Genomic DNA, 27209 nt, shown 5'->3' with positions numbered 1-27209 from the left:
GGAAATATTTAAAACAGCAAGCAAATAAAAGGATCACAGACGTGCCCGTTCACAGGGAAGCAAGATCTGAAACGGAGGAAACTCTACCTTTTATTTTTGTTTTTTTGAAGGTCACAAGAAATCTGGCTTCACCATGTCGTCCTGCAGCCGTGAGATCTCTGATATAAACGTTTTTAAAGCAACTTTCCAACTCTCAGAAACAGAAACAGCTATTTCATTCAAAGTGCTGGAATTGATGGAAAAACATTATTACACAGGCAGGGCTCCCTCCCTCTGTGACCTCCCCCTCCCTCTGGATGCTACCAGGGTCACAGATTGATAGTTTTATTTCCACTTTGTCGCAGAAATCCCTTAAACACAGTCTGGAAAAGCCTGTTTTCCATGTGGCCGGACTTCTAAAGCCACCTAGATCTGATTGTTGTTTTGAAAGACCTGGAGGGAATTCCAGGAGAGCTAGTGACATTTGACCAGGCTGGTTTTTACTCACAAAGGAGACGCAGGCAGCTAGCAGCAGGATCCGAACCAGGAGGTCTTCAAACTGCTCCACCACCAGTTCCCACAGAGACTTGCCTGAAACATGCACATCAACGTCACACACCTGTATGCATCACCTTTTATATAAGCCTTAAGTGCACAGGACTACAGATGCCCACGTGCAAGAGGTGTTGACATTAGCTCTGGGAGTCCTGACAGGCAGCTGTAAAGCAAGACGGTGTGTGTATTTATAGAAGAATGGTGGTGTGTGTGTGTGCTTATGGGTGGAAAACCCAAAGGAACTTCAGAGTTTATAGAAAAGTAAAGATCCATTCTTGAGACACTTAATCAGGCGGTAAAGGGAGGAGGATTGCAGCTCATTAGAAGAATCAATATTTACCTTCTTCAGCCGGGAGCTCTGTGGATGTCACGCCGCGTCGGGTCCGGGCGCAAGGGGAATAAAAAGTGGCGGAGCCGGAGGTGCAGAGGGTGGGGATGGGTGTGGGAGAGAAAAACAAAAAGAAGTTAATGCATTTGATGAACTCAACCAGACTCCGAGAAGCGAAACTGTTGAGCTCGATTAGGATTAAACGCTCCGCGCGTTGAGGTGAAACAGGAGTGCTCTCGTTGGCCATATTGTTTGGGACAGAAAATCAAACTCTAAAGAAAGACTTTTACACAGCAACACAGGCGTCACACATGAATTTCCTGTACTTTCTGGGTTTATTATAGGGGCCTTTGAACAACCTCGGTTTGGAGAATCAGCTCAACCCTGATTGATAAGCTAATGGCTAGTTAGAATTAGTGCCTAGGCCAAAGTGGACAGAAGTTGTGACTAAACAACTCAAATCAATTATGAAGATGTTCAGCAACATGAGCAGCACCCGGGTCGACCCGGGACTCTGGACGCCAACTTGAGGTTAGCGCTGACCTGGTTTACGAGCTAACGGCTAGTTAGCACAGGACCAAAACCAGAGGTAGCGCATTAAAACAACTCCATCCTCTACAACTCATATGCTATTTCATGAACTTCTTCCATCGATAGCTGCAGTTATTTTCATTTGCAAATAACTCCATTAACATTTATAATTCAAACCCAGAAACAACGTTAAAGTTTACACAGCCGTGTTTGCATTCATTCCTATGGATGTTTTGCTATTTGAGTCAACTCAAAGTGGAAGCAAGACCACTTTGATCTTAACCGAAGTCTGATTAGCCGTTAGCTCATCAATCCGGTTGCGAATCATCTCCGTTTTTCAAAAGTGAGGCTGTTCGTAGAGCCAACTACAGATATTAAAAATGTATTGTTTGTAAGCTTTTCACAGAAACCCACTAAACTAGATTAGCTAAAAATGTATCCGATGCTCCCAAAATATCAGCGTGCTTTATTTGCTGCAGCAACATCACACTAGCGTGTAGGCGCCGCACGGCTCTAACGGAACAAACCAAAACGTTTTCTTTTTCTTTTCTGTCATCTTGTCAAGTTTTCTGTCAATATGAAAACAAATGATGCATTATTTTCTACTTCTGGCAGCTTGAGACAAGTTGAGCATCTCATGTGGCTGATGAGGAGAACACAACACCCTCCACGCACATGAGTCACTGGTGCGAGTGGAAGGCACATCAGTCGTGGTCTAAAAACATTTCAAACAACAAGTGCTGTTGATCAGTGTCGCCACGGCGAGGGCTGAGGCGTGATTAGTCACCGCGTTCAGCGAGTCCTCACCAAAGTTATTGCTGAGCAGGTTCTACGTCACAACCAGCCCCCATCCTACTGGATTTCACGTGTGTTAGCCCCTGCTCTTTTAGACGTGCTTATTATCTTCAAAGCCAGTTTGGAGGCAAGTGGCTAAATTTAGAAGGAAGTGGGACGGAACATTAAATGACAGCAGTGTTCTCCGTGGTGATGTGGAAACCTCGTGTTCCCCTGCATGTTTTGACCTCAGCGCGCTGCACGAGTAACAAACGTGACCCTGTGTGCAGATAGGGGCTGGAAAGAGGAAAGCCGGTGACGTGAGGCTGCAGCCTCTTTCCAAAAACAAACGTCTCGCAGCTCCTCGTGTGGCGCAGGGAGAACTTCTCTGTTGTGGAAAAGGGGGAATAAATGAAAACATAGGTACTTCATTTAGCATGAGGTCAAATTAGGGGTTTGCTGCAACCAAAACAAGCTCCACACACAGACTCACCAATGTCTGCGCCTGCAGGTGATCCACCGTGTTTTCAGCTATGCATTTTCATTTCAAAAACAACCTTTATGTGCAGAGGTTACCCCGGTCCAGCACTCCTCAGCCTGTGCAATAATAGCTGATGAGTCATTGGGAATAGCTTTCCAAACAGGCTGTCTGGAGGGCTTTCAAGGTTCAGACTGGACACGGTTGAACTCACAGGGGACATTCTGGCTGCAGCAGAAGTGGGTTCTGTTGTTTTCCATGCTCCACCAGTCAGGCACATTAAAAAAAAAGTGTTTCTCCATTTCCACATCTCTCTGGTTGCACTGCAGACAGGCTGGCTGCAGACAAAGAAACCGAGTGGAAGGACAAGACAGACGGGAGGGTAAGGGGGAGGTGGTGGGAGGAAAAGGAGCTGGATATGTTGAACGGGGTTCCCCGGCTTCCCTCTGCCAAGGATTCCCTCCCAGTCATCTGGGCTGTGTCGACCCAAGGCTTGCCAAGGCACATTCCTGAACACTGACTTCAGCTTTTTCTCCAGCTCCACATCTCCGCCTCCTCCCCTCACAGTCCAGACAATGAATAAAAGAGGTTGTTTGCGAACAGCAGAAAAACCAAGCCGAGGGGAGACACTTCCTGGAGATTGTTGCCAACAACAGCAGGGGGAAGACGTTTTCTGCGTCCAGATAGTCCGGAAGTACAGCAGGAAACTGACTATCAATTCATCCACACTGCAAACAAAACGCTGATAAAAGCTAAACCCCTTCCTCTCCTCTTCCTGCTCCGTTTATTTTAAAAAATAACAACTGAAGAGTAATTTTAACAAGCCAGACTTCAGGCTGTGGCATGTAAACTACAAACACATGAATGTTTTCAGCTGTTCCCACGGCAACAGAGGTGACATTCTCTTCAGTTTGTCAAGACTCGCTAAAGCCTGACTGCAGTCAGCAAAGCCTCAGTGCAGGAGGCGTGAAAAGCACTGTTAGCATGGGTGGTGACACGCAGACTAGTCAGACACGCCTCCTAGCAAACGAGCTAACAGGCCAGCTGGTCAACAGCGAGTCACATGCCGAGCAGAGCCAAGAGCCCAGACTTCAGCTCCAGGATGTGAAGCCTTTTACAAACCAGGCGAGCATAACACAGACCTATAAATACCACGATGGTAACCCCTAATGATGGCTTTCCATATCCACTCAATCTCCTAATGTGCTCTCCCACTGAAAAATGGCTGAATGCATTAACCATATCCAATGTGAAATATAAATGTTCTGCATTCACAACCCTAACATTATCATCTCTGTCCCTAACACACAGACACACACACACACACACACACACACACACACACACAAATAAAAAAAACTATTCACCCAAGTTGTCTAAACAATTTACAAACACATGCAGTAAAGCATGGTGGTGGCTGGATTATGATGTGGGAATGTGTTGGTTCTGGGGTAGACCGATATATTGGTTGGCTGCCTCACTAGATGGGTATTTACTTTTTTATTTTTTATATATCTGCACTGGCTGATATACCGCTTTAGTAAAGCCGATTGTCAGGCACATCCTCGGGCAGCCTGGAGCTGCTGGAGAATTTAATTCAAATATTTATTTACGTTCCTGAATATCATCTGCACAATAAATGCTTTAAAAATTTATGTCCAGCTAAAATGTAATCATTTATACCAGTATTGAGTGTATAATACTTCAGTTAATTGATTTGTTTGATTAAGTTTAGTTCGATGTCTGGTTTTAACACTGAGCAGTGCTCAAAATTAAGACTTAATGGTCAAATTTAGTGTTCAAAAGCAGATTCAGCGTCAGAAATTTTGTGATTTATTAGTAACATGCAAATTAAGAAGAAAACGTTCAGATAATGGCCATGAAAATTGGCTTTAGAATTTGGTAGCAGATATCGCCCACTGGCTGACCATGAACTTGAAATAATGGCATTGGCATCAGAAAACAAATATCGGTCAAATTCCAGCTGGTTCCTCTGCCAAGTCTGTTATTAAGTGCATATTGTAGTATGCAACAAAGAGACTAAAGAATGGTTATTTGAATTCTAGGCAGCATCTCAGTAAACCTTCGAAAGAACCTAAAAGCTGCTGATGCTATAAGAGGAGCATGTTGAGCAGTGAAACGGACGTGTGAAAAGGCTTCTAGATCTGTGATGCAGTTTATTTTTTCTCATTTCAGAACCTTTTGTTTATCCAGTGATCAACAACTTGCTGCAAACCGTTTTGACTTCGTTGATAATACCTCAAGCCTTTTTATAATATCAACCCACCGACAAAATCAGTAGTTACACAAGAATTTTAGAAATTTCATGAATATGGTTCAAGAAAAGCTCAACTTAAAGTGACACTAAGCAGTTTTTAACACTAACTATTGACTTTAAAAGTGGGGTTTAGTGATTGTGTAGGTAGAAACTACCAACTTCACATGGGACAGCACTCTGCAGCCCTCTGCTAACCAGAAACGGCACTTAGGGCTGGAATAAACTTGCTTTTTAACCTTGTATCGACGCAAACAGCAGGCTCCCTGGTCCCTCCGACCACCAACAGCAGGCAAGGCGCAGTGTTTCCTCTACATAGGCTCAGGCATGGCATGGTGCCGTGGCTAAAATTCTAGTGCCACGGCTACGAAATCACAGACGGCAGCAAAAAGGTGCCGAGTGTGTGCTTTGGAGCTGAAATAAAGAGCTAAAACCGGATGAACATCGGCGTGTCCTACACTAGTTTGAGGAAGCTAAAGGAATTCACGGACTGATGGTGACCTGACTTTGTTGCCACTTAGCTTGTTGTTAGTGCTAGCCACAGCAGGCTGTTGTAGGGTTGTTTACGACAGTTGTAATTCCACTTTCAACCAGTAGGGTGGAGAAGCTGGAAATTAGTGTTACTGTAAGCCATAACTGCACTTGAAAATGCTTCTGCGTGTTAAATTTGAGTTTACATGAAGAATCAAAAAAAGAAAAGGGACATTTTATGGCTATCAAGATTTAGAGGAAAAGGAAAAGACACTGTCAACAGAGCAGGACATGCATGAGATGATTAGCACAGAGCTGATATCTCTTCTGAGCTTAAAGCTTCCTCTTCGAGGTCACATCTGTGCACAGAGCCATTTTTGAATATCTGAAGGGACTAGAAGGATGGCGCTCAGCCACCTTGTAGGCAAATAGGGTAGCCGAAAGCCGTGAAAAAATAGTCAGCAATCCCCAAAACACCAGAGCAAAATTTAATCTGTGTTAACACTAAGCTATTTATAAGATATATTCTGGGTCTGGAAACCAGAGCAACACTTCTGGTGCAGAACACGTTTACTAATCACAGAAGCTAACGAAGTTGTAGAAAGTTAGTCATGAAAACGTCGGTTCTCTGGATGTAGAGAAACACACACATGCAGTATAGGTACAAGAGACATGTTCTGGTAAAGAGCAACAAGATGGAAAACTAAGTCACTTTGTTAACTTCTAACAAGACAAACATTACCACAAATGAGGAGGCCTGAACCCACAGAGAGATTGAATGAGATGGTGGTCAGAGTGAGCTACAGCCATGATAAGTTTTATCTCAGTTTCTATAAAACTGATTAATATTATCGACATTTATGTGTTTGCTCGTGTTGATTAGCTTCACTGGCCATATCAAAATACACCAGCGCACCACTTCCAGGAACTAGAAGTGAGCTACATAACGACTCAGCTTCAGATGGCAGATTTTGATATTTGGACATCTCGGAATGGATAACAGCGATGAGACTCTACCACTGGCTTGCAGCGTGGGTGTTTATCTCCACAAATAACACAATCCTGAAGGAGCTTCTGCTGTGTGGTGGGGTTGCTAATGCTAACAATTAGCTTCTGCTAGCCGAAATATTCTCTGTTGTCTCCTGGACGCTAAACCAACAACAGCCTTCCTCGTCATGAGATGAGATGGGCCAGTCCGTGAATGTAATGTAGATCTGTCAGGCTTTTTAAATCCTCGAGTTTCAATGTCTATTTTCCATCGGAAGCAATTTTCGTGTTCAGCCTGTATGAAAAACTCAAGAGTGACCCATTACAATCAGAAATATTAATTCAAAAATGTTTTCTCTGTGTTTCACATCTTTAAAACTACTTTAGGCTCTTCTCAAAACACCAACACGTTAGCATCCCTGCAGTGGGACCAGACTGCTGCAGCTCAGCATCCACCAAGTGAGTCAGGGCCCTGTGACTCAGTATCATCTCAGCATAAGGTTGCCGTGACGATGACTGACAGATGAACAGGTGGGAGGGAAGAAGAGACGAGCTCCAACAGGATCTCAGCCCCTCTGAAAGCATTCTCGATGGCTAAACTTGCTTTTCTATAAGCTAACTCCCTTTTATTTCATTTTTCTACTTCTTCTTCCTGCCTACAAATGTTTACAGCAGCCCAACTGGACATTTTTGAGAGTAGCACCGCAAAGGTGATAGAGGCCTTGGAGGAGGAGCAGGAAACGACACAACGTCTCTCATATTTCAAACGATGGGAGTGACAAAGTCGGGCCGTTTTTTGTTGAGTTACAAAACAGGAAGAGGAACAGCATCGTTAAGGCGGGAAGCAGAATAAATGTGTCGTGATATTTCATTAAATTTAAAATTTCAGAGACGGAAAGTGAGCGCTGAGGCTTTTTCACAGCCAGGACTATTCATTTTAATCAGCAGCTGTGCAAATTTTGCTTTTAGGGGAAAACATCACGTAGATGGATAATCCCTTCTGGTTCAATAATGACATCCAAATGTAAAAATAAAACTGCAAAAAGAAAAAGATAGAAAGTCTATGAAGACAATGAGCTCTTTCAGACGAAGTCAAAAATGAGTACACGTTTAAAAAAATAGTTTGTGGGTGCGTAGGACACAATCATCAACCACAAGAGCAGAAGCTCTCCTTGTGCACCCACAGGTTGAGAAATTGTGTGCATGCGTGCGTGTGCGCGTGTGTGTGTGTGTGTGTGTGTGTGTGTGTGTGTGTGTGTGTGTGTGTGTGTGTGTGTGTGTGTGTGTGTGTGTGTGTGTGTGAGAGAGACTTCCTCTGCTACATCAGAGACAGCCACTTCACAATGAAAGTGATAAACTGTCTTGTAAAAACGAGGTACTCGTAGTCCCCGGCAGCAAGATTAGCTCGTGGCTGCGAATGAAAGGAACGGCGCTTCCAGCAGACCGTAAATGGAAGGTGTGAAAAAAAAAGGCCAGCCGCAGCGAGTTAGAGGAGCCCGTCCAGATGCGGTTCAGCTCATTTTCCAGTATCTCAGAGAGGGATCAGAAAGTCTGACGTTGCCTTGCAGGATGGGATGGAGGAGGGAGTGAAGCCATCACATCACTTACATGTCAGGGGTGATGAGACACTGCAAAGTTTCATCATATTTACACATCAATAAGAGTCTGTACTTGTAAAAACATCTTACTGCTGGCCCGTGCAACTAATTGTTGCTCTAAAAAAATTATACATATATATATATATATATAAATTTGCTTTGTGGCATGGTGTGGAAACAATCAGCTGACCTTGAACGTGAACAAAACAAAGGAGATGATTTTAGACTTCAGAAGAAACAGGGTGGAGTCAAACACTGTTTCCATCATGGGAGAAGAAGTGGAGGTGGTTGAGGAATACAAATACCTTGGAGTTCACCTGGACAACAGACTGGACTGGAGAAAGAACAGCGAAGCCATTTACAAGAAGGGACACAGCAGACTGCACTTCTTGGGGACGCTTAGGTCCTTCAATGTCTGTAGCAAGATGCTGCACATCTTCTACAAGTCTGTTGTTGAGAGTGTAATCTCTTCAGCTATCGTCTGTTGGGGTAGTAGCATCAGAAGCAGGGACCTGAAAAGGCTCAACAGCCTAATAAAAAGCCTGGTTCTGTTCTGGGGACGACTGTGGAACCGCTGGAGGAGATAATGCAAAGAAGGATTCTCCAGAGAATCAAGAAAATTATGGACAACCCTGAGCATTCTCTTCACAAGACTGTCCGACAACAGAAGAGTGTCTTCAGTCAGAGGCTTCTTAAGTTTCGCTGCAACACTGACCGCTACTGGAGATCCTTCCTGCCAACAGCCATTGTAATATACAACAACTCTTTGATGACTTGATCATTATTATTATTCTGAGCTACTACAGCAATCAATTTCCCTCTGGGATTAATAAAGTATATATATATATATATATATATATATATATATATATATATATATATATATATATATATATATATATATATATATAGCAACAATGGCAGAACGAGAGCAAAACACAACTGCAGCACTGTTTTCCATATTTATTTCATTTCACTGATTAAAGAATTAATTCTAATTAATTGGTGCTTGTGTGTTTTATGGATTTTTAGGGAAACGTTTAAATGAATCTTATCCTAAATAAAACTAATTCAATGTGCTTTATGGTACTTGATGTAATTTTCATGAAAATGTTTTTATTTTATACTCATATGGTTTTGATCACCTCTAAACTGCACAATTCTGGCACCCATCAATGTAAACCCATGTCTGCAGTCTCCTTAACATGTGAACTAATCATTAGAAATAAGCCAAAACAAAAAAATCCCTCGTCTTTCCCAAATATCCAGAGGCTGGGTGGAAAAGTGCTGCAGGATTGCGGAGGAGTGTTATTTCTTAGTTGGACATCCAGTAGATCATGTCATTTTCTTCCCCTCCTTTTTCACCAGCTCATGCCCAAACACTGAGCTCAGAGGAGAGCTTGTCTGTTGACATGTTTGAAGTTAATGATTCTGGTGATAATCACATCCTGCTACCTAGACGACTCCCATGGAGAGAGGTCAGCAATCGGCCCGCCTGAACAGATGCTCCGTGGAACAGAACAGACAGGCTCACATGCAGGTATTGCTTCATCTATAAAGGGGATGGAAGCAGTGGTGCATCACTGCAACAACATGCAGTGAAATGAATAAATGCGTCCAATCCTGGTGATATATGTATTTCTATTTTATTTTCCAGCTCGTGCCGTGGCAGTGGATGACTCCAGAGCTGAGCACACAGAGAAGGGAAGAGGGTATTCCCTCCCCTCCAGCGTTTGACTGCAGGGTGCTCACACGAGGCAGGAAGTTCACGGCTAAAAGCGAAAGAGATGTTATCTGTGGTAAGACGTTGCTTCTTTTTCCCATGAAGTCATTATGAGCCCTGGGTGGCTGGCCTGCAACAAAAGGGCTACTGTTCCACGGGCACAATGTGCCACTCTGCTCCACACATGCAAATGAACGGCCATGTAGGAGAGAAGGTGTGCTGATGTCAGGATGGAGCTGAATGTGAGAACACTCCACCAACAGCAGCAGCATCACGTACAGGAAATGAAGTCAAGCTTCACCTACAGAAACTGTTCTCGGCTGCAGATCCCAGAGGCGCAGCACACCGACTTCCTTTTTATTTTTTAAATCGTGTAATGTGACCTGTAAAGTACACGCCACGCTGAAAGTGAAAACAGGTTGTTCAAGATTGTCTGTTTCACCATCTAAACCATTTGATGGTCGGTCTTCCACCCTGGTAGCCGGAGGCAGCCTGCTCTGCACTTCCTGATCTCAGCAATGACAGCCTGTTGTCACACCTTAACACTGCTGCACACACCTGGGGTGCAGAGGGGTCCTGTCAAGAGTAGGTGTGCTTCAGCAGCTGTCCGAGACCAATCCTGCAGCAGGCTGAAGTTTACTGAACATCTCATCCAGATGTTTTAACTTCAGCCACTGAATAACATTCAGCAAAGGCATCAATGAATGCACCACTTCTACTTGCGCCTGAGGGAGTTTTTTTCTGTCGGGCACGACCTGCCTCAGCTTGAAACAAAACGACAGTTGAGGGATTTCCTAGCGAGTGAATCGATCCAGGCTATAATAGTACACCTTTGTAGCTGGAATGAAGGAACTAGACTCACCGTTCGGTCCATATTTGTCCAAACTGACTCTGACCTGCTCCAGAGTCAGCCCAGTGTTCTCGTTCACGCCGAAGTTGTCCAAAACTTCAGTCGCAGACTTAGTGTGCGCATTTTCCATCTTGGATAACTTAGACGAGCGGATAGAAATGCATGTAGTTGGGTAACATCTACCGGGAAGGTGCGCGCGGGTCGGCTGGGTGGGTGGCCGAGGGGAGGACGGGGGGGCGGAACGCTGGTGATCTCCCCCCGGTGAAGGCGCTCAGGCGGTCGGCGTTGCTCTGTCACCTGCTCCCCCCGGTGAAGGCAAAGAAAAAGAAACGTCCGCTGTTCCGGCGCTGCGTCCGTCCGTCTGCAGCTGCTGCTACTTCATCCCCACCTGAGGGTGTGCTGTGTGTGCGCGCGCCACCACACCACCTCCCGCCGCTGAGCCCTCCCCTCCCGCGCCCCCATTGGCCGGGCGTACCTGAGCTCTGGGTCTCGCTGCCTCCCGCAGCCACTTCAAAACACTAAACGTTAGCCGAACATGACACATCAGGATAAACGTCATGCTGTCTTTTAGGTGCAATGTCAACCGCCGAGCTTCAAGACCCACTTTTAGAGGCACGATTAGTGAAGTCTGTGCGTCAGTAGTTATGTGGGAACGTTGTTTTTGTCCTCCAGAGAGAAAGGGGGCCGGTGTCGTGAATTAAGTGCCCCCGCCGTGTGATTTTCCCGTGTACGCGAGTGAGTGTTCCTTTTCAAGTTATCTCATTGGGCAGTTTTAATGGGTACAGTTAAATAATCACAAACACGTCTTAATCATGTTGGAAGGAGGTAACATTGAAACCTGAGTCAGTTTTTCTCCTTTTAAAAAGGCCAAAGAGGGATGTAATCTGTTTACCATCAGTGTGTCCCGGGATTCCCCAAGTCTGCGCAAACTGGACAGACAGCCAGGTTTGTGGCTACAACCAAAACAAGCATGGCGTCAATAGAAGAGATCAGTAACTGATTAATTCTGAGATCACACAGAAAAAAAGACAGTAGCAGTACCATAGACAGTGGCGGATTTAGCAATTTGGGGTCCCAAGGGGAACACAGACAAGGGGCCCCTTACACTAAATTTTTGACAATCTTACCTTTAACTGGATTTACAAAACTCTCCCCTCTTCTGACATGAGTTATTTTCCCTTTGTATTAGTTCTCCTCTTTTTTCCTGTATTTCCCTCCCTTTGAGCTCTTTCAATATTTGCTCTGCTTTCTTTTTTCTGTCAGTGCTCCTGTGCTTTTGCCTTTGTTTTTTTTTCATTTTGGTCCACGTTTTCCTCCCTTTAAACATTTTCCATTGTCTTTCCTTTCTGCTTCCTTTTGATGTTTACATCGAAAAACAACTTCACTTTCAGAAGTGAAAATAAAAGCTTTTATGAAGCAAGCTGCTTCTTTCTCTTATTGGAGCCACTAGGATAACTCTATTTCATGCTTAATGTTTTGACTATCGCTTTGAGTTTGTTACGAACGCTCCCGCCTCTCTTCTTATTTTTCTGCATTCTCTTCTTTTTATTTGTGGTCTTACTTGGCAAACAACAATTTGGTGCATTACTGCCACCAACTGGATTGGAGTGAAATGGCTTCCTGTTTGTGCATCGCCATCTTAATAACCCTTTTATGACCATAATTATAACAGGGCCGCCTGGTATTTTTTTTTATCTCATGGCTGTAAAATTGTAATAAAAAGTGCAAAGTGTGTGTAACTCTTCTCCTTTTTTTCAGAACAACCTCAACTTTCAGTGCATGGTTTGCATTTAGGATTTATTTCTATTAAAGCCTTTAACAATCAGCTTAAAAGTGAAAACAGCAAAAAAACAGATTTGAATTTTTTTACATTTATTACTGAACAGGAACTTCAAAATTACTGGGCAAACAATTTGGAATGAACAATTTAAACTTTGAACTGAAATGCATCTATTCTTAAAACAGTTTGAACCTTGGTATCTTTTTTATAGCAGTTTTAAGACCATTTATTTTTGTAAACTTTCAGATGTTTTTATTTGATGTGGTAGACCTTGAAGCAGTTTCTCTCCAGCTGCAGGCAGAGTGCTGCACACCTCACGCTGCCATGGGGTGCTTCTCTTGCACACCGTGCACTGCTATACCCAGGGCCAGATTAAGACTTTGTTGTACCCTGGGCAACAATATTCAAGGGCCCCATCATCACGACTCAAGGATCACCATAATATGGTCACATACAGAATATTTTACTGTAATATGCAGTAAATTTACTCAATACTTGAATGCCTGACATCACGTAACCCACTCAGGGTAACCTTTGACACACCTCGTGTGGACTGACCAATGAGGAGAGGGTCTTAACTTGAGGCCCTCTCTTCATTGGTCAGTCTGCATGAGACTGACTCTGAACTGACGTTCAGTCGTAGGCAGCGAAGCGTCTCTGTGCAGCGCAAAAGCTCGGGTGGACAGTTTTTGTAGTATAGGGTGACCATATTTCCATTTCCAAAAAAGAGGACAGGGTATCTGTGCCTATGACATCACACTATGGCAACGCCACACAAACCATGTTGGGACCCATTTTTTTTGTAAGAACTAAATTAATATCAGATTCTGCCAATAAAAGGTCTCCAAAACAATTCATATGTAAATGTTTAGCATATGCACTGCAAAATCTAATTGTTCTGCTTTAATGCTGCAACAAGGTTTTATTAATAATAAATTATTATACCTTTTGTTTTACGACAGCATCGGTAAGCCTCCTGTGCTCAGATTATTAAGGATGCTTATTTCAGCTGTGAGATTAGACGATAGGATCAATGAAAAAATAAGTTGTCACACACTCCATGGAAACTTTCGGAGAATCCACAAATAGTGGCTTTCAAATGGTTTTGTTACTTTTTGCAAGTTTAGAAAAGCAGCAGATGAGACAGCATGTCTGATCATTTAGTTTTTCATCTGATAACATGTCAGCGATGTCTGAGGAGCTTTTATAAACACTGTATAACTAATACTCCTGGAGAGGGTATGAATTACACAAAGGCTTCGGGGAGCCCAGTTATGGGGGGTGGGGGGTATGGGAGGGGGTAATTTAGCCTTGGACCCCAGAATGTCTTGAAACGGCCCTGGGTGTGTGACTGAGCTTTGAAGGTGATCTGAACTGCATCAGATGTATAATTATTACATGTGTATAACTTATTGTTTTGTACAGACAAAAACGTGTAGTGGAGATAAATCTACCTACATTTTACTTTTCAACACTTAGTTTTGTTTTCTTGTTTTTATTTAACTATTTTCCTGTCCTGTCGGTCTCTCATCTTCCTGCATCTCCTCTAAACTCTCCAGAAAAACTGCTTCCTGGATTCTTACTTTTTCACCTCATCAGTTACTTTGAGCAGATCAAAGGGATCTCCTGACCGCAAAGCGGAGTGCGCGTTTCGATGCTGCGTCAGTGAGGTGAAATCACTGCAGCACAGGTGATGAGCTCCGCAGTAGCAGAGCGCTTCAGGCACAAATAAGACAGAAAGTAGAGAACATGTGCGGACATGAACGATCGTGTGTTAATTATAGTTTATTTGGCTGCGCCACTTTGAGAATGGACCGTGTGCTGGAAGCAGCTGCCTGCGCTGCGCAACAACGCAGCGCTGTGCCGCTCTCTGTGCTCTCTGCTCAAAAGAGTCCATAAATGAAGTAATATAGGTAGAAAACTTTTTTCCGGCTCCCCTGGATGTGTAGGATATCCAGCTCCCCCATAATTCGATCCCTGCTCCTGGATGAAAAGCCGAACATTTTCATCATTACAAGAACCCGAAGCCCGGACGCCCGGACAGAGAGTGAAAAGTGGACATGTCCGGGGGAAACAGGACGGTCACACTAGTTTACTATAAAGCGGGAGATTACAGTTACAGTACTTTGCTCGTGCCCTTGCTGCCCTGGGCCCTTTAGAGTTCGTGGGCCCTGAGCAATTGCCCAGTTGCCCATATGGTTAATCCGGCCTTGGCTATACCAAAAACTTTTGTTTTAGCAAAAGTTATTTATTGTAAATACTGGAATGAAGCTGAATATTACAGTTAGCAAATAGTTTAGGGTTGTTCAAATAAAAAAAATAAATAAAGACTGAACAAACATTCATACCCTGGTTCACTGGAGATCTGTCCTTCTTTCTGGTCACTGTCTTCCGATATACAGTGGGGCAAAAAAGTATTTAGTCAGCCACCTATTGTGCAAGTTCTCCCACTTAAAATGATGACAGAGGTCAGTAACTGTGAGAGACAGAATGTGAAAAATAATCCATGAATTCACATGGCAGGATTTTTAAAAAAATTATTTGTATATCAGGGTGGAAAATAAGTATTTGGTCAATAACAAAAATTCAACTCAATACTTTGTAACATAACCTTTGTTGGCAATTACAGAGGTCAAACGATTACTATAGGTCTTTACCAGGTTTGCACACACAGTAGCTGGTATTTTGGCCCATTCCTCCATGCAGATCTTCTCGAGAGCAGTGATGTTTTGGGGCTGTCGCCGAGCAACACGGACTTTCAACTCCCTCCACAGATTTTCTATGGGGTTGAGGGCTGGAGACTGGCTAGGCCACTCCAGGACTTTCAAATGCTTCTTACGGAGTCACTCCTTTGTTGCCCGGGCGGTGTGTTTGGGGTCATTGTCGTGTTGGAAGACCCAGCCACGTTTCATCTTCAAAGCTCTCACTGATGGAAGGAGGTTTTGGCTCAGAATCTCACGATACATGGCCCCATTCATTCTGTCCCTAACATGGATCAGTCGTCCTGTCCCCTTAGCAGAAAAACAGCCCCAAAGCATGATGTTCCCACCCCCCATGCTTCACAGTAGGTATGGTGCTCTTGGGATGCAACTCAGTATTCTTCTTCCTCCAAACACGACAAGTTGAGTTTATACCAAAAAGTTCTACTTTGGTTTCATCTGACCACATGACATTCTCCCAATCCTCTGCTGTATCATCCATGTGCTCTCTGGCAAACTTCAGAAGGGCCTGGACATGCACTGGCTTCAGCAGCGGAACACGTCTGGCACTGCAGGATTTGAGTCCCTGCCGTTGTAGTGTGATACTGATGGTGACCTTTGTTACTGTGGTCCCAGCTCTCTGCAGGTCATTCACCAGGTCCCCCCGTGTGGTTCTGGGATTCTTGCTCACCGTTCTCATGATCATTTTGACCCCACGGGATGAGATCTTGCGTGGAGCCCCAGATCGAGGGAGATTATCAGTGGTCCTGTATGTCTTCCATTTTCTGATAATTGCTCCCACAGTTGATTTTTTCACACCAAGCTGCTTGCCTATTGTAGATGCACTCTTCCCAGTCTGGTGCAGGTCTACAATTCTTTTCCTGGTGTCCTTCGAAAGCTCTTTGGTCTTGGCCATAGTGGAGTTTGGAGTCTGACTGTTTGAGGCTGTGGACAGGTGTCTTTTACACAGATAATGAGTTCAAACAGGTGCCATTAATACAGGTAACGAGTGGAGGACAGAAAAGCTTCTTAAAGAAGACGTTACAGGTCTGTGAGAGCCAGAGATTTTCCTTGTTTGAAGTGACCAAATACTTATTTTCCACCCTGATTTACAAATAAATTCTTTAAAAATCCTGCCATGTGAATTCATGGACTATTTTTCACATTCTGTCTCTCACAGTTGAAGTGTACCCATGATGTAAATTACTGACCTCTGTCATCATTTTAAGTGGGAGAACTTGCACAATCGGTGGCTGCCTAAATACTTTTTTGCCCCACTGTAAGCCTTCTGGGACACCTAATAGATCGTGTTGATTTTCTTTGAGGCATTTCCATAATTTCATGCCGGTTTTTTATGCTAATTAGCTTCCCCATTCCGTTATCCGCTTTCACCGTGGCGCTGCGCTCCACTGTGCTCCGTTTCAATCAGGCTGTACAGCCGGTGTCGTTGTCGGTGTATTTCCCTCGTAACAATATTTTCCATAACTCTGATTGCTTCATGCTATGGATCTTTGGAAAGCTGTTTTTATGTACATTTAGGAACCGTTGCAATTTTTTTATCTGGTCAGCCATTCAAAAGTTATAAAACGGAGCAGTTTGGATGACAAACTCAGCACGTCTCTGAATCTGTGTTGTGATTTGTTGTGCTCAAGACAGGGAATCCCGGTGGCTAGTAATGTATTGTATATGCACGAAAAGTCCCATTTCTAATCTTTTCAGCACTTTTGGAATTTTAATGATATCTTGAACGGTTCAGGAATTATGGTAATGAGAAGTGTGCATGTCCAATCCCGTCTAGAGTGACAGGTTGGTAATAAGAATATTGTGGCATTAACAGAGGGGTGCCGGCGGTCAGGGGGCCCCCCAACACAAGGGGGCCCCAGGCAGCCGCTGACCTATGCCTAATGGTAAAACCGCCACTGACCGTCGATAGTATGAAAGACCTCTAAACCAGAGAAGGAGTCACCGTGGTGAGTGTGCCTCGCTCGTTTAACTTCACCTATTAGCTACTCGTACACGTTTGGACGCATCACATTAACTTCAGGGGACGCGCACAAACAACATTTCAAATCAGCAAAAAGTTATGCATTATGCATGGCAGCCATTTTAAACATGCATATGTGTTCGTGGCAAGTGAGAGTTAGTAATATAAATAAACTAAGGATAAATTGCAACAACGCCACCCGGCCCTCATTTCCCCACCTTGCCACATCAACTTGAATCTTCTGGTGCAGACCCGTAACTGGCAACAGCCATGAAACCCATGACCAGGAGGTGGGTGACTTTCTTGTTTTGAAACATGGACTGTAGTATGTAAATTTGACCACAGGGTGTCGTTCATACTTCGTGCACATTTTATTCAACTAATTCTTTGATTAATCCTGTAGTTGATTTCATTTGAAGTTGTTTTAATTCAAAATGGCCACCACAGCTATTCAACATTCAAAAGGATAGGCCTGAATTCAAATTTGATGTCTAGACTCATCCCCAAAATACGAGGGCTTTGATGTATGCAGATTTTTAACAGCTTGTTAGCTTGTTTTACTGTTTTCAAAATATCCTGAGCCCACGGACGGAATTCTGTTAAACTCACTAATTCAAGATGTCTACTGCAGCTAAGCAACATTAGCAATGGCAAAAATGGCCGCTCAATAATTCAATAATCCCTACATAGTATGGCCACTAAATCAACAATGGCTAACAAAAAATTGCTACAACTTTAGCAAGTTAGCTTAGGAAACAGTGTATCATCCTTTATTGATCCTAAAATTGTTTACAACTGATGTTCATAAATATTGAAAAGAAGGATAAAACTGGATGTTAATCCCATTCTTCCTTTTCAAATTAAACATCCTTTTATGCAATAAGTGATATGATAAGGATGCATTAGTGAAGGCATGTTCTTTCCGTTTAAAATGTTTTAATCAACATAGTTTCAGATTTAAACCACAAAAGAAGTGTTAGAGTAGGCCAACTTGGTTTGAAGTTTCTGCATTTTTCACTAACCTTCCCTTAATGAGGTAACGTAAAAATAAGTTCTTTAATATTCTGACCTTAGTGCCAGTTACACGTATAGTTTATGCAAGCCTGCAGTGCAGCCCTAAGGCCATTATGACAAAGATTATGTTAATCAAGTCAATAAAGCTGGTTTTATTTTCCACTGAAAGCTTCATACCAAAGATGAGACAGGCTAATTTTTGCTTCACATAGATAGTGACTTTCTCCTGGGGCAGTTTTCCATTGCAACTATTAGGCAAGGCATTGCTTTGTGGTCAAACAACTGGTAAATCAGCAAAGTATTGTAAATCATCCAGACGATGGGATGAAACCACTTAAAAGTAAAAAAAAAAAAAAAAAAAGGTTGAGATTTTTTGAAAACAAAGGCTGCAAACCACAATGTCTTACTGTTATAGAGTTGTTTGAAATACCTTAATTTGTAGGAATACAGATTTATGAGCTAATGGCTAACTGGCTAAGGCCAAGATGAACTGCTCACAAATTAAAGTAACACCAAGCAGTTTCCTACTCCTCTACCCTACTGGTTGAAAGCGGATTTAGAACTGGCGTAAACAACCCTTGCTGCCGCCTGCTGTTGCTAGTGCTAACAAAGAACTAAAACTAACATGAGCCAACTAATAATAAAAAAAAGCACAAAGTAAAAAGATCAACAATGTTGGACAAAAATACTTACATGTCCAGTAGCAACAAAGCCAGGTCACCATCAGTTTGTGATTTTAGCTTCCTTTAGCTCCCTCAAACTAGTGTAGGCCGTTTCATTGTTAACTCCGGTTTTAGCTCTTTGCTTTGCCTCCAAAGACATTACTCTCTTACTTTTACTTTCAGGCTCCACAATGATGCCAACAGAAAATTCTTACTTCTTCTTGTTCTTGTGTCTTTTGATTGATGATCATTGAACTAAAAATGCTAACTGGGGCGACGGTGGCACAGGAGTTATGTGCTCGCCCCGTAATCGGAAGGTTGCATGTTCGAGCCCCACTCAGTCTGTCGCTGTCGTTGTGTCCTTGGGCAAGACACTTAACTCATGTTGCCTGCTGGTGGTGGTCGGAGGGACTGGTGGTGCCAGTGCTCGGCAGCCTCGCCTCTGTCAGTGCACCCCAGGGCAGCTGTGGCCACATTGTAACTCATCACCACCAGTGTGTGAATGTGTGTGTGAATGTGTGTGTGAATGGGTGAATGACTGGTTGTGTTGTAAAGCGCCTTGGGGGGTTCCAGGACTCTAGAAGGCGCTATATCAAATATAGGCCATTTATAACTGCTAGCAGAACAGCTAACAGCTGTAATTCAGTTAGCGTGTTGTCCCTAGGACACCTACCCGCTTCACAAAACTATCAAGTGTGGTTTTTACTCAGCAGGGGTCTGCAGAGTGGTGTCAAATGTGAAACTGGTCAAGTTTCTGACCCAAAAATCACTGAGATCAATGTTAAAGCTCTAGCAAAGTTTTAAAAAACTATTTGTTGTTACTTTAAAACTACTCATATATCAAGACTGCAAATGTTGTGTTATAAATAAACCTTTACATAGCTGTCAAATTTTAGATTTCACTATTATTTACATAAAAGTATTTTCAAATGCATAAGCAGCTGCAGCTCTTTCAGTGCAGGCTGGGAAGGGTTCCAGCAGGAATATCATATTTCTACAAAAATAACTTTTAATGCAAAATTGTAGGTGAAGTAAAGATGTAAAAGATGGCATTTGCATGAACTGCCATGACATTTTCTAACCTAACTTTTTTTCTTAAGTGACAGTAATTCATGCTCAGACTAGACCAACTTGTCAAACTGGTCAAAACTAACCTAAATACTCTGCTAACTGAGGTCATTGAAAGCACTTACAACAGGTAACATGCTAATTGTTTCCAGCCTTAACATAAAACCCCACCTTTAAAGATCTGAAGTCTCCAATGAACATTTTTCACCTGAATGTCTTTACATCAGAACTGAGCCTGTTTTATTAAACTTCAAAGCATCACATCACAAATTAGCACCTAATTTTCAACTGACTCCCTGCTGCTTGAATGTTATCTGCTGTGTGAATGCTACTAGCGACAAAGCAAACAAAGATAATGTGTCAGAGGAGGAAAAGTGATGCAACCATGTGGTGGCTCGTACATTTGTTGGCTGAACTAATTGTCACAATCTGTTGCAAAACACAGATGCAGAACTAATACAATGCTGGCCATGTATTCTCCACCTTCTATCATTTAATTAATCCATCATGCAACCTTCTCCTACAAGTAATTGAAAAACAAAAATAAGTTGAAAGTAATGCAGACATTAAAGTTGCATACACACAAAGTTCCCACAACTACGAGTTCACGTTTGCAAGACTTTACCCATTTACAACCGCAAAAAAATTCTATTCGATCGCAATCAAAATTCAGGCAGTGAAATCCGCAGTGTGGGGCAAAAATGAATGCAAATTTACATTCAAGAAACGTGTCGGCATGCCGTCCTTTCAACTGTGAAGTGAACTGCTTTTTAAGCTGCACAGAAGGAGCTAAACAGAATATCTCAATGGCAGAGGAAAGAATCAAACGTAGCAATGTGGGCCATTAGACGATAAGTATAAAATGTTCAATATATCTGAACACTTGAATGGCAGTGAGGTATAAACATGTAAATCTCTTGGTAAAAGATAACACTTTTTATATTGCCTCCCAACGGAAACCCTTGTTTAAAAAAACTTCATTAAAGGCGTAGAGCACTGAAAACTCTTTTTTCAATGATTGTTTCTGATTATAATCGGTCACTCTGAGTTTTTCCACACAGGCTGAACATGTAAATAGTCTCCTACACCTATCTCCTGCATTAGCTTCTGATAGAAAATACAGTAGACAGTGTCACTTAACATTCTTAGACTCACCTGTTGGGTATTTTTATTTATTCAATCCAGACGTACCTCAAAGAAAGTCCAACACACGCAAAGGGGTTAGAAATATTAGGTTATCAATACCATTTATCAATAAACAACCAATAATCAACAACCAGATTTTGCAAAACCGGAGAGAAAATAAAGACACGCACCAATGGGAGGTCTGTTTAGTCTCTCTCATAGAGCCGAAGCTCTCAGAAGGTTTTATTCACAAGTAACATAGCACACACATTAAAGATCAGCTCACCCACTTTTTGTGATAACAGAACTGTAGACTTACACGGCTGAACTTCCCTGCCGGAGCCAAAGGAGAATAACAAAATATAAACAAGGATGGAACCTTCGTTTGACTTCAAGAACACCAGATGGTACCCAGACAAAATCATTTTCCATGCATCTAATACTGTATTTACCACTTTAAATGTGAATAAGGCTAATGAACTCTGTTTGAAAGAACAACATTATTAACAAGAGAAGGTGAAAATCAGTTTTTATCTAACAACCCATCTTGACTTGCAAAGGGAAAAACTTGTTTTAGAGTCCAGGAAACCGCAGAGAATGCTTTGGCCGAGTAGAAGCTAACTGTTAGCATTAGCAACACCACCACATGGCAGAAGCTCCTCCAGGATTGTGTTATTTGTTGAGATAAAACATCAGTGTTGCAAGTCAGAGGTAGTCGTGTTGCTGTTAGCCAATCCGGGGCGGGATATCTAAATATCAGTAAAAAAGACTTCAGAACCTACCATCTGAAGCTCAGCTGTGATGTGGCTCACTTCTAGTTCCTAGAAAAGGTGTACCGGTATTACACCCCCTACCCCCAGCCCCAAGAACAACTTAGAAGGCATTCATTCCTTCTAGAAACCATTGCAAATGTTTTAAATAAACACGTGAACCACTACTTTAATATTTTACACCCTCTCTCCAAGCCTTACCTTACTAGGAAATTTGCAACTTTATCAAAGTCTAAGAATCCATCTTACCAACATTTAAACACATTTTAGGACCAGAAAACTAAACAAATTCTGACTAATTAGCATCTTTCTCTGAGGCACAAGTAGAGGCAAGATGGTGTGATGACCAACAGCATGCAAAAGTTCGACTTCCCCTCCAACTGCTTTCATCATAAACATGGCGACCCATTTATACTACATCATAATTTTTGGCGATTATGCCATCCACACAGGTCGGTGATTAAAAAAAATGGCTTTTTATGGAGCACAACAAAAAACAATTGATGACATGGTTCTCCATGCTGTGAGCTTCACACACTTGGACGTTGCTAAACATCTTCATTGCTGACTCTAACAACCTTTCAGGCAATGTGCTCTGGTGCATTGCAGAAGGAAGAAGCCCAAGGCCTCGCTACAAGTGCACAAATATACAGTACTACTTTGCATATCATTTACTGAGACACTGTTGAGGTTTGAGCTTCCTGGGAAAAAAAATGCAGTTTCTTTAAAACTCTCGAGGTTGGATGTGAAAGACACCTGTCTCACCCTGAACCAGTGATGCTTTCTAAAGATAAAGTGTCTCCAATGCTTAACATCTGAGCATAAGACTTCTGCAGAAATACATCAGCTGGGGAATTCAGCAGATTCATTTTGGACTGAGTGAAGAGTCGTTCTGCTGCTCTAGATTTTCCTTCCCTTACTGCAGCACAGTCTCCCCTTCGTATGCAGACTTTAAATTGGGTCTACCGTTGAAGCTCTTAGTGTTGGACCCAAGGAACAGCATGCTCCAGATCTGCCCCTGTTCACAGCTGGCCTCTTCTCTTGCAGCAGGTAAAAAAGAGTTTAATACTTTAATCTGATGCTTCTAGAAGATCTACAGGCTCTTGTGTGCTAAATGGCTATAAGTGCCCCATCACTTCAGCGGTTCTGCACTGACACTCAACAGCAGACGTCATACCAGCTAACCATAGACTTCTCACGGATAATTTAGCCCATTTTCCACTAATGTTGCATGATGTCTTCTCACATGCGTGGTCTGTGAAATGATGGTTAGCAGTGATGCTTTGGGTGTGAGGTGCTTTTTAAGCTTTAGTGTGTGAGCTGAATTTTTTGCATCAGACATAACAATGACATAAATGTCAAGAGAACCCCTCCAACTTATAAAAAGGAACCCACACAGACACACCCGCCACCCCCTTCTTTGGCTCTTGGCTCTCTCCCACCATCCTGTCAGTGGTACACACTGGGGGGACTGTGCTGGTCTCAGCACCAGTCACACAACATTTTCCACACCGCCGATAGCATTTGCCTTCCTCTTTTGCTTGCAGCACTCATTTGCATGAGGAAAATGAGCCGTTGCCTCTCAAAGACCTTGTCTCAACGTATGTCATGTTTCACAAACACACCCATCCGCTGTCTCGGCCTGGTTTTTTTTGTTTTTGTTTTTTTGGTTTTTTTGCTGTGAGATATGAAAAGAGGAATGATTCGAATTTAGCTCTAAATGAAAAAAGCAGACATCTTTCCAGCAGATCTCTGCTGCAGACAGGAAGACAAAACAGCAGCTGCTGCCGTTGACTTTGACTCAAGGAGAGGTTGGTGTCGCCCAAGTCTGGAGCAGCTGTACCTGACAAGCAGCTCAAATGGAGAGTCATCCCCACTGAGCCGCCTCGCCATTACCACACGTCTCCCCTCTCCTCTCGTCTTTGCCTTCATCTCCTCCCCCATTTGGGAGGTGCTCCGCACAGCTGTGAGGAAGTCATCATTTCACAGTCTGGCCCAGCAGGGTGCCATGCTGCTCGTAGGAGAAGGGAAACTTTTTCTGTCAGGGGAAATCTGAGTTGATGTAGTCATCATATCTGCTCGGCGTATTTAATCATAATTCTCAAATGGTGTTTTATTATCTGTCAGAAAAGGACTAAAGAGACACTTTTGGATCATCAGAAAGAATTAGCAGCGTGCGTCTGAGTAATTGGTATGAAGCTTTTATTGCATTACTTCCCTTTTCAGGAGCGTGAATGACTCCAGTTTTGGTTTCAGGTCAAAACAAAGGTTTTCAGCGGAAACTTCAGTGTTTTTTATGTGATTATTATAAAAGTGGAGCTGAGCTGTAGAGAGGTTGTGTAGGAGAAACCACTAGCAGATGCAGCTCAGTCATGTTCATACATCAACACAGCAGTACTGTTACTTTCCTGATATGGTGTCTGTTTTGCACGATTACAAATGCTAGTCATTGAGCATGTAGTTATGCTGACTTCCTTGTTTTCTTTCCTACATTGTTCAGATCTAATAATAAATGCTTCTGCACATATCTATCTGTGTGTGTGCACGTGTGTGTTTTACAAAGCATCCATCCATCCAAGTCCTGAAAGCTGAGATGCGTAGTTTAAAATATTTAAACTAACATTTAAAATACTTGAAGTATAGCAAAGGATCTTTTTCTTCCGGGTGGATCATCTGAACCATTGGTCCACTTAACTGTCAATCATTCTGGTGAACCATTCACACAAGGCCGTCGTCGTAGGTCGACGTACGTTGCTGGGCAGATTTCACTCCCTGCGCATGTGCAAAGCGAAGGTTGGGCTCCCCATAAACGCCTCTGTCGCCAGATTTCTGCTAGACAGGTAAGCTAAAGTTCGGCGTACTATTTGGAGAAATTCATTTCATATTACTGCTTGAAGAAGAAGTTGGCTGCAAGGCCGGCAGCTACTTGAAACGAGGACAACTGGGAGTTCTTTCTCATGCACATTTTGTTTAATTTCAAAACGAGGATTCAGAAACATCCTCCGCTCTACCCTTAACGTTGACTATCTGATCCCGTTCAGTGACATAAAGTAGGTACCGTATTTTCCGGACTATAAGTCGCTCCGGAGTATAAGTTGCACCAGCCATAAAATGTATAATGAAGAAGAAAAAAAAAACATATATAAGTCGCACTGGACTATAAGTTGCATTTTGGGGTAAAATTTTATTATTTTTCTTATAATGTCTGAGACCAAGCATTTCACATTGCAAGACAAGTACCAGTAACAATAACAGAATAAACAACCAGCTGTTGAATCGCGGTATGCAGCAGAGCACCACGTTCTCCAGCAGAGGATGGCGGTGTTTCAAACCCTCCCAGCGGGCGGGGAGAGCTCATTCCTGGGCCGGAGCCGGCCCGCAGCAGCGCGGTATATACATCACTTGGTATATAAGTCACTTTGGTATATAAGTCGCAGGACCAGCCAGATTATGAAAAAAGTGCGACTTATAGTTCGGAAAATACGGTAATCGTTCATAATTTTTCTTTCCCCTAAGTCTGTCCCCTGGCCTCTACAGCAAAAAAGGTCATTTCGGTGAGTCTAGAGGGTGTGACAGAGACACCTCAGTCAGCTTAGCACACCAACCTAGCTTGAACGCTAACTCTACCTGGCCTGCATTGATTTAAAACCATATCATGCAACTTTTTCATATTTGTAAATCATTTTCTTGAGCCAGTATGTGCTAAAATTACCCTTTACAGGGTAAATGAAATGTCACACAGACGACCCCCCACCCGGCCTCTGTGGCCAGAATAACACCTGATTAAGGTGTTCAAAAGACAAACTCACAGTAAGGAGATAAGTTTCGTTTTCAGTTTGACTGCAAATAATTAATAAAAAGCATTAGAGGGTGCTAAAAGCAAGCTAAACTGCCAATGAGCCCTTAGTGTGAGTCTGTAAACTTCAAGCTTACTGTGGAACAGGAGGGAGGGGAAGGAAAAGAGATTTCTCTTGTGTGTATTGACGCTAAGTGATTAGCATAGCATTCAACCTTGCACTACACATCAAACAAATGTTTTAGCTTGTTGTAGCATTAGCAGGTCTGCTTTTAGATGTTTCCCTGCTTGAACACTGCAAATTTGATTCAAACAAGTAGCTCCTGCAGAGCCCGATGAAGGCTGCAATTCAGCAGTTAGAATCAGGTGTCTGAGCAGACATGTATCAAAAACCTGTTGCCCTCCATTAGCACTACACGGCTATTTGTGTCACGTGTGGTATGAGGCGTGGCCTTCAGCTCCTTACGAACCCTAGATTTAATCAGCGGGTCGTTATCAGGCTTCAGCTGAATGTGATGACCTGCTGAACAGGTGATCACCTATTGGATGAGATGTGTCTGAGCAGGAGAACAGCAAACTCATTTGCATATTTAAATTAACTGTAATTTAGTTTGAATCTAAGAGGTTCAAGGTGGGTGATAATGTTTTTGCCTATATGTGTTTTTTAGGATGTCCCATAGAAAGCTATTTAATGAACCACTGAAATTATTTCAGTGAAACCCTTGGAAAGGTTTCTTTGGAAAAACATCTGCAGTCAGTTAACTTTTAGAGTCACTCTAATTCAAGATGGCTGCCACAGCTAACTCTGTCCATTTCTTTTAGATACTGAGCTAAGATTGAGAGTGGTTGGTGTGGTGGGGAGCAAGGTTCACCAACACATCCTCTAACCACTGACTGATCTGCATGATTTCCTTAAACGCCTCTAATTCTACCATTTTTCTACAGAAGAAGTTGTGAGTTGAGAACTGGCATGAACGAAAGAGAGCAATATCCATACTTCCAATGAAGGCCAGCTTATCTAAACATTTGGATCTAATTAAAGCATTATTCAGACCATGATTAATGACGATACATATGTGTGATGACACTGAGTCGCACAGTATTTGACAGCCCCCTTTTTACACTTGTCACCACTCATTTCTCATTTTCTCCCAAAGCCAGTATTTGGTTTTGGAACGCACACACATCCCAATCATCATCACCAGGCATGGTATTTGCCACTCAGTCATTTTGGACAGGATGAGTCACCAAGCGATGACGTGGCTCATCCAATCAGTCAGTAGGTCCATCTGTGGTGGAATCAAACGTGACATGTGAGGCGAGAAGCCAAGTCACTGATGTTTGTTTATCACACAGATCTCTGCAGGATTTTGTGCTACTTTATTATTTTTTTTTTTGCCTCTTTAAAAAAACTAAGCAGAAGTATGAAGAATGGCAAAGGATGAAAACTCTTTCACAGCTTATCACCAGGATTAGATCACTCAATGGGCTTGTGTTAGATCCTTATCTTCTTAATCTTTATCCTCTATAGTGAAAACATACTGTATATTATTGTGTAATTAATTAGCATTCTAATAGTACAGCTATACATTTTTGTGGAGATAAAAAAACTAAAAAAAAAATACAAAAAACAACTGAAGTGTTTCTTTTCGCATTTGTTTAAAAACCTCCACCAATAACACGTTTAGACCAAAATCAACAATTGGACCATCTGGTTGTCGGTCTTGCTGAACCGTCTCACTTCCCTGGGTCCTCCATTCAT

At 42.6% G+C, this 27209-nt stretch overlaps 1 protein-coding gene across 2 annotated transcripts in view; it reads right to left on the bottom strand.

Moving 5' to 3' along the window:
* Positions 1-11024, bottom strand: part of atp2a3 (ATPase sarcoplasmic/endoplasmic reticulum Ca2+ transporting 3) — a 39767-nt gene extending 28743 nt beyond the window's left edge. For both annotated transcript variants that reach the window (XM_015961763.3, XM_015961762.3), the window contains exons 1-3: positions 10562-11024; positions 875-892; positions 488-570 (exon numbers count right to left, since the gene is read on the bottom strand). In XM_015961763.3, coding sequence (XP_015817249.3) covers positions 488-570; positions 875-892; positions 10562-10679 — 219 coding nt within the window. In that variant the 5' untranslated portion in view covers positions 10680-11024. The remainder of the gene's footprint in view (positions 1-487; positions 571-874; positions 893-10561) is intronic.
* Positions 11025-27209: the final 16185 nt, after the last annotated feature.

This window comes from Nothobranchius furzeri, chromosome 10, assembly GCF_043380555.1.
Source record: "Nothobranchius furzeri strain GRZ-AD chromosome 10, NfurGRZ-RIMD1, whole genome shotgun sequence".
Taxonomy (NCBI): Eukaryota; Metazoa; Chordata; class Actinopteri; order Cyprinodontiformes; family Nothobranchiidae; genus Nothobranchius; species Nothobranchius furzeri.
This window is presented reverse-complemented; position numbering and strand designations above follow the sequence as displayed.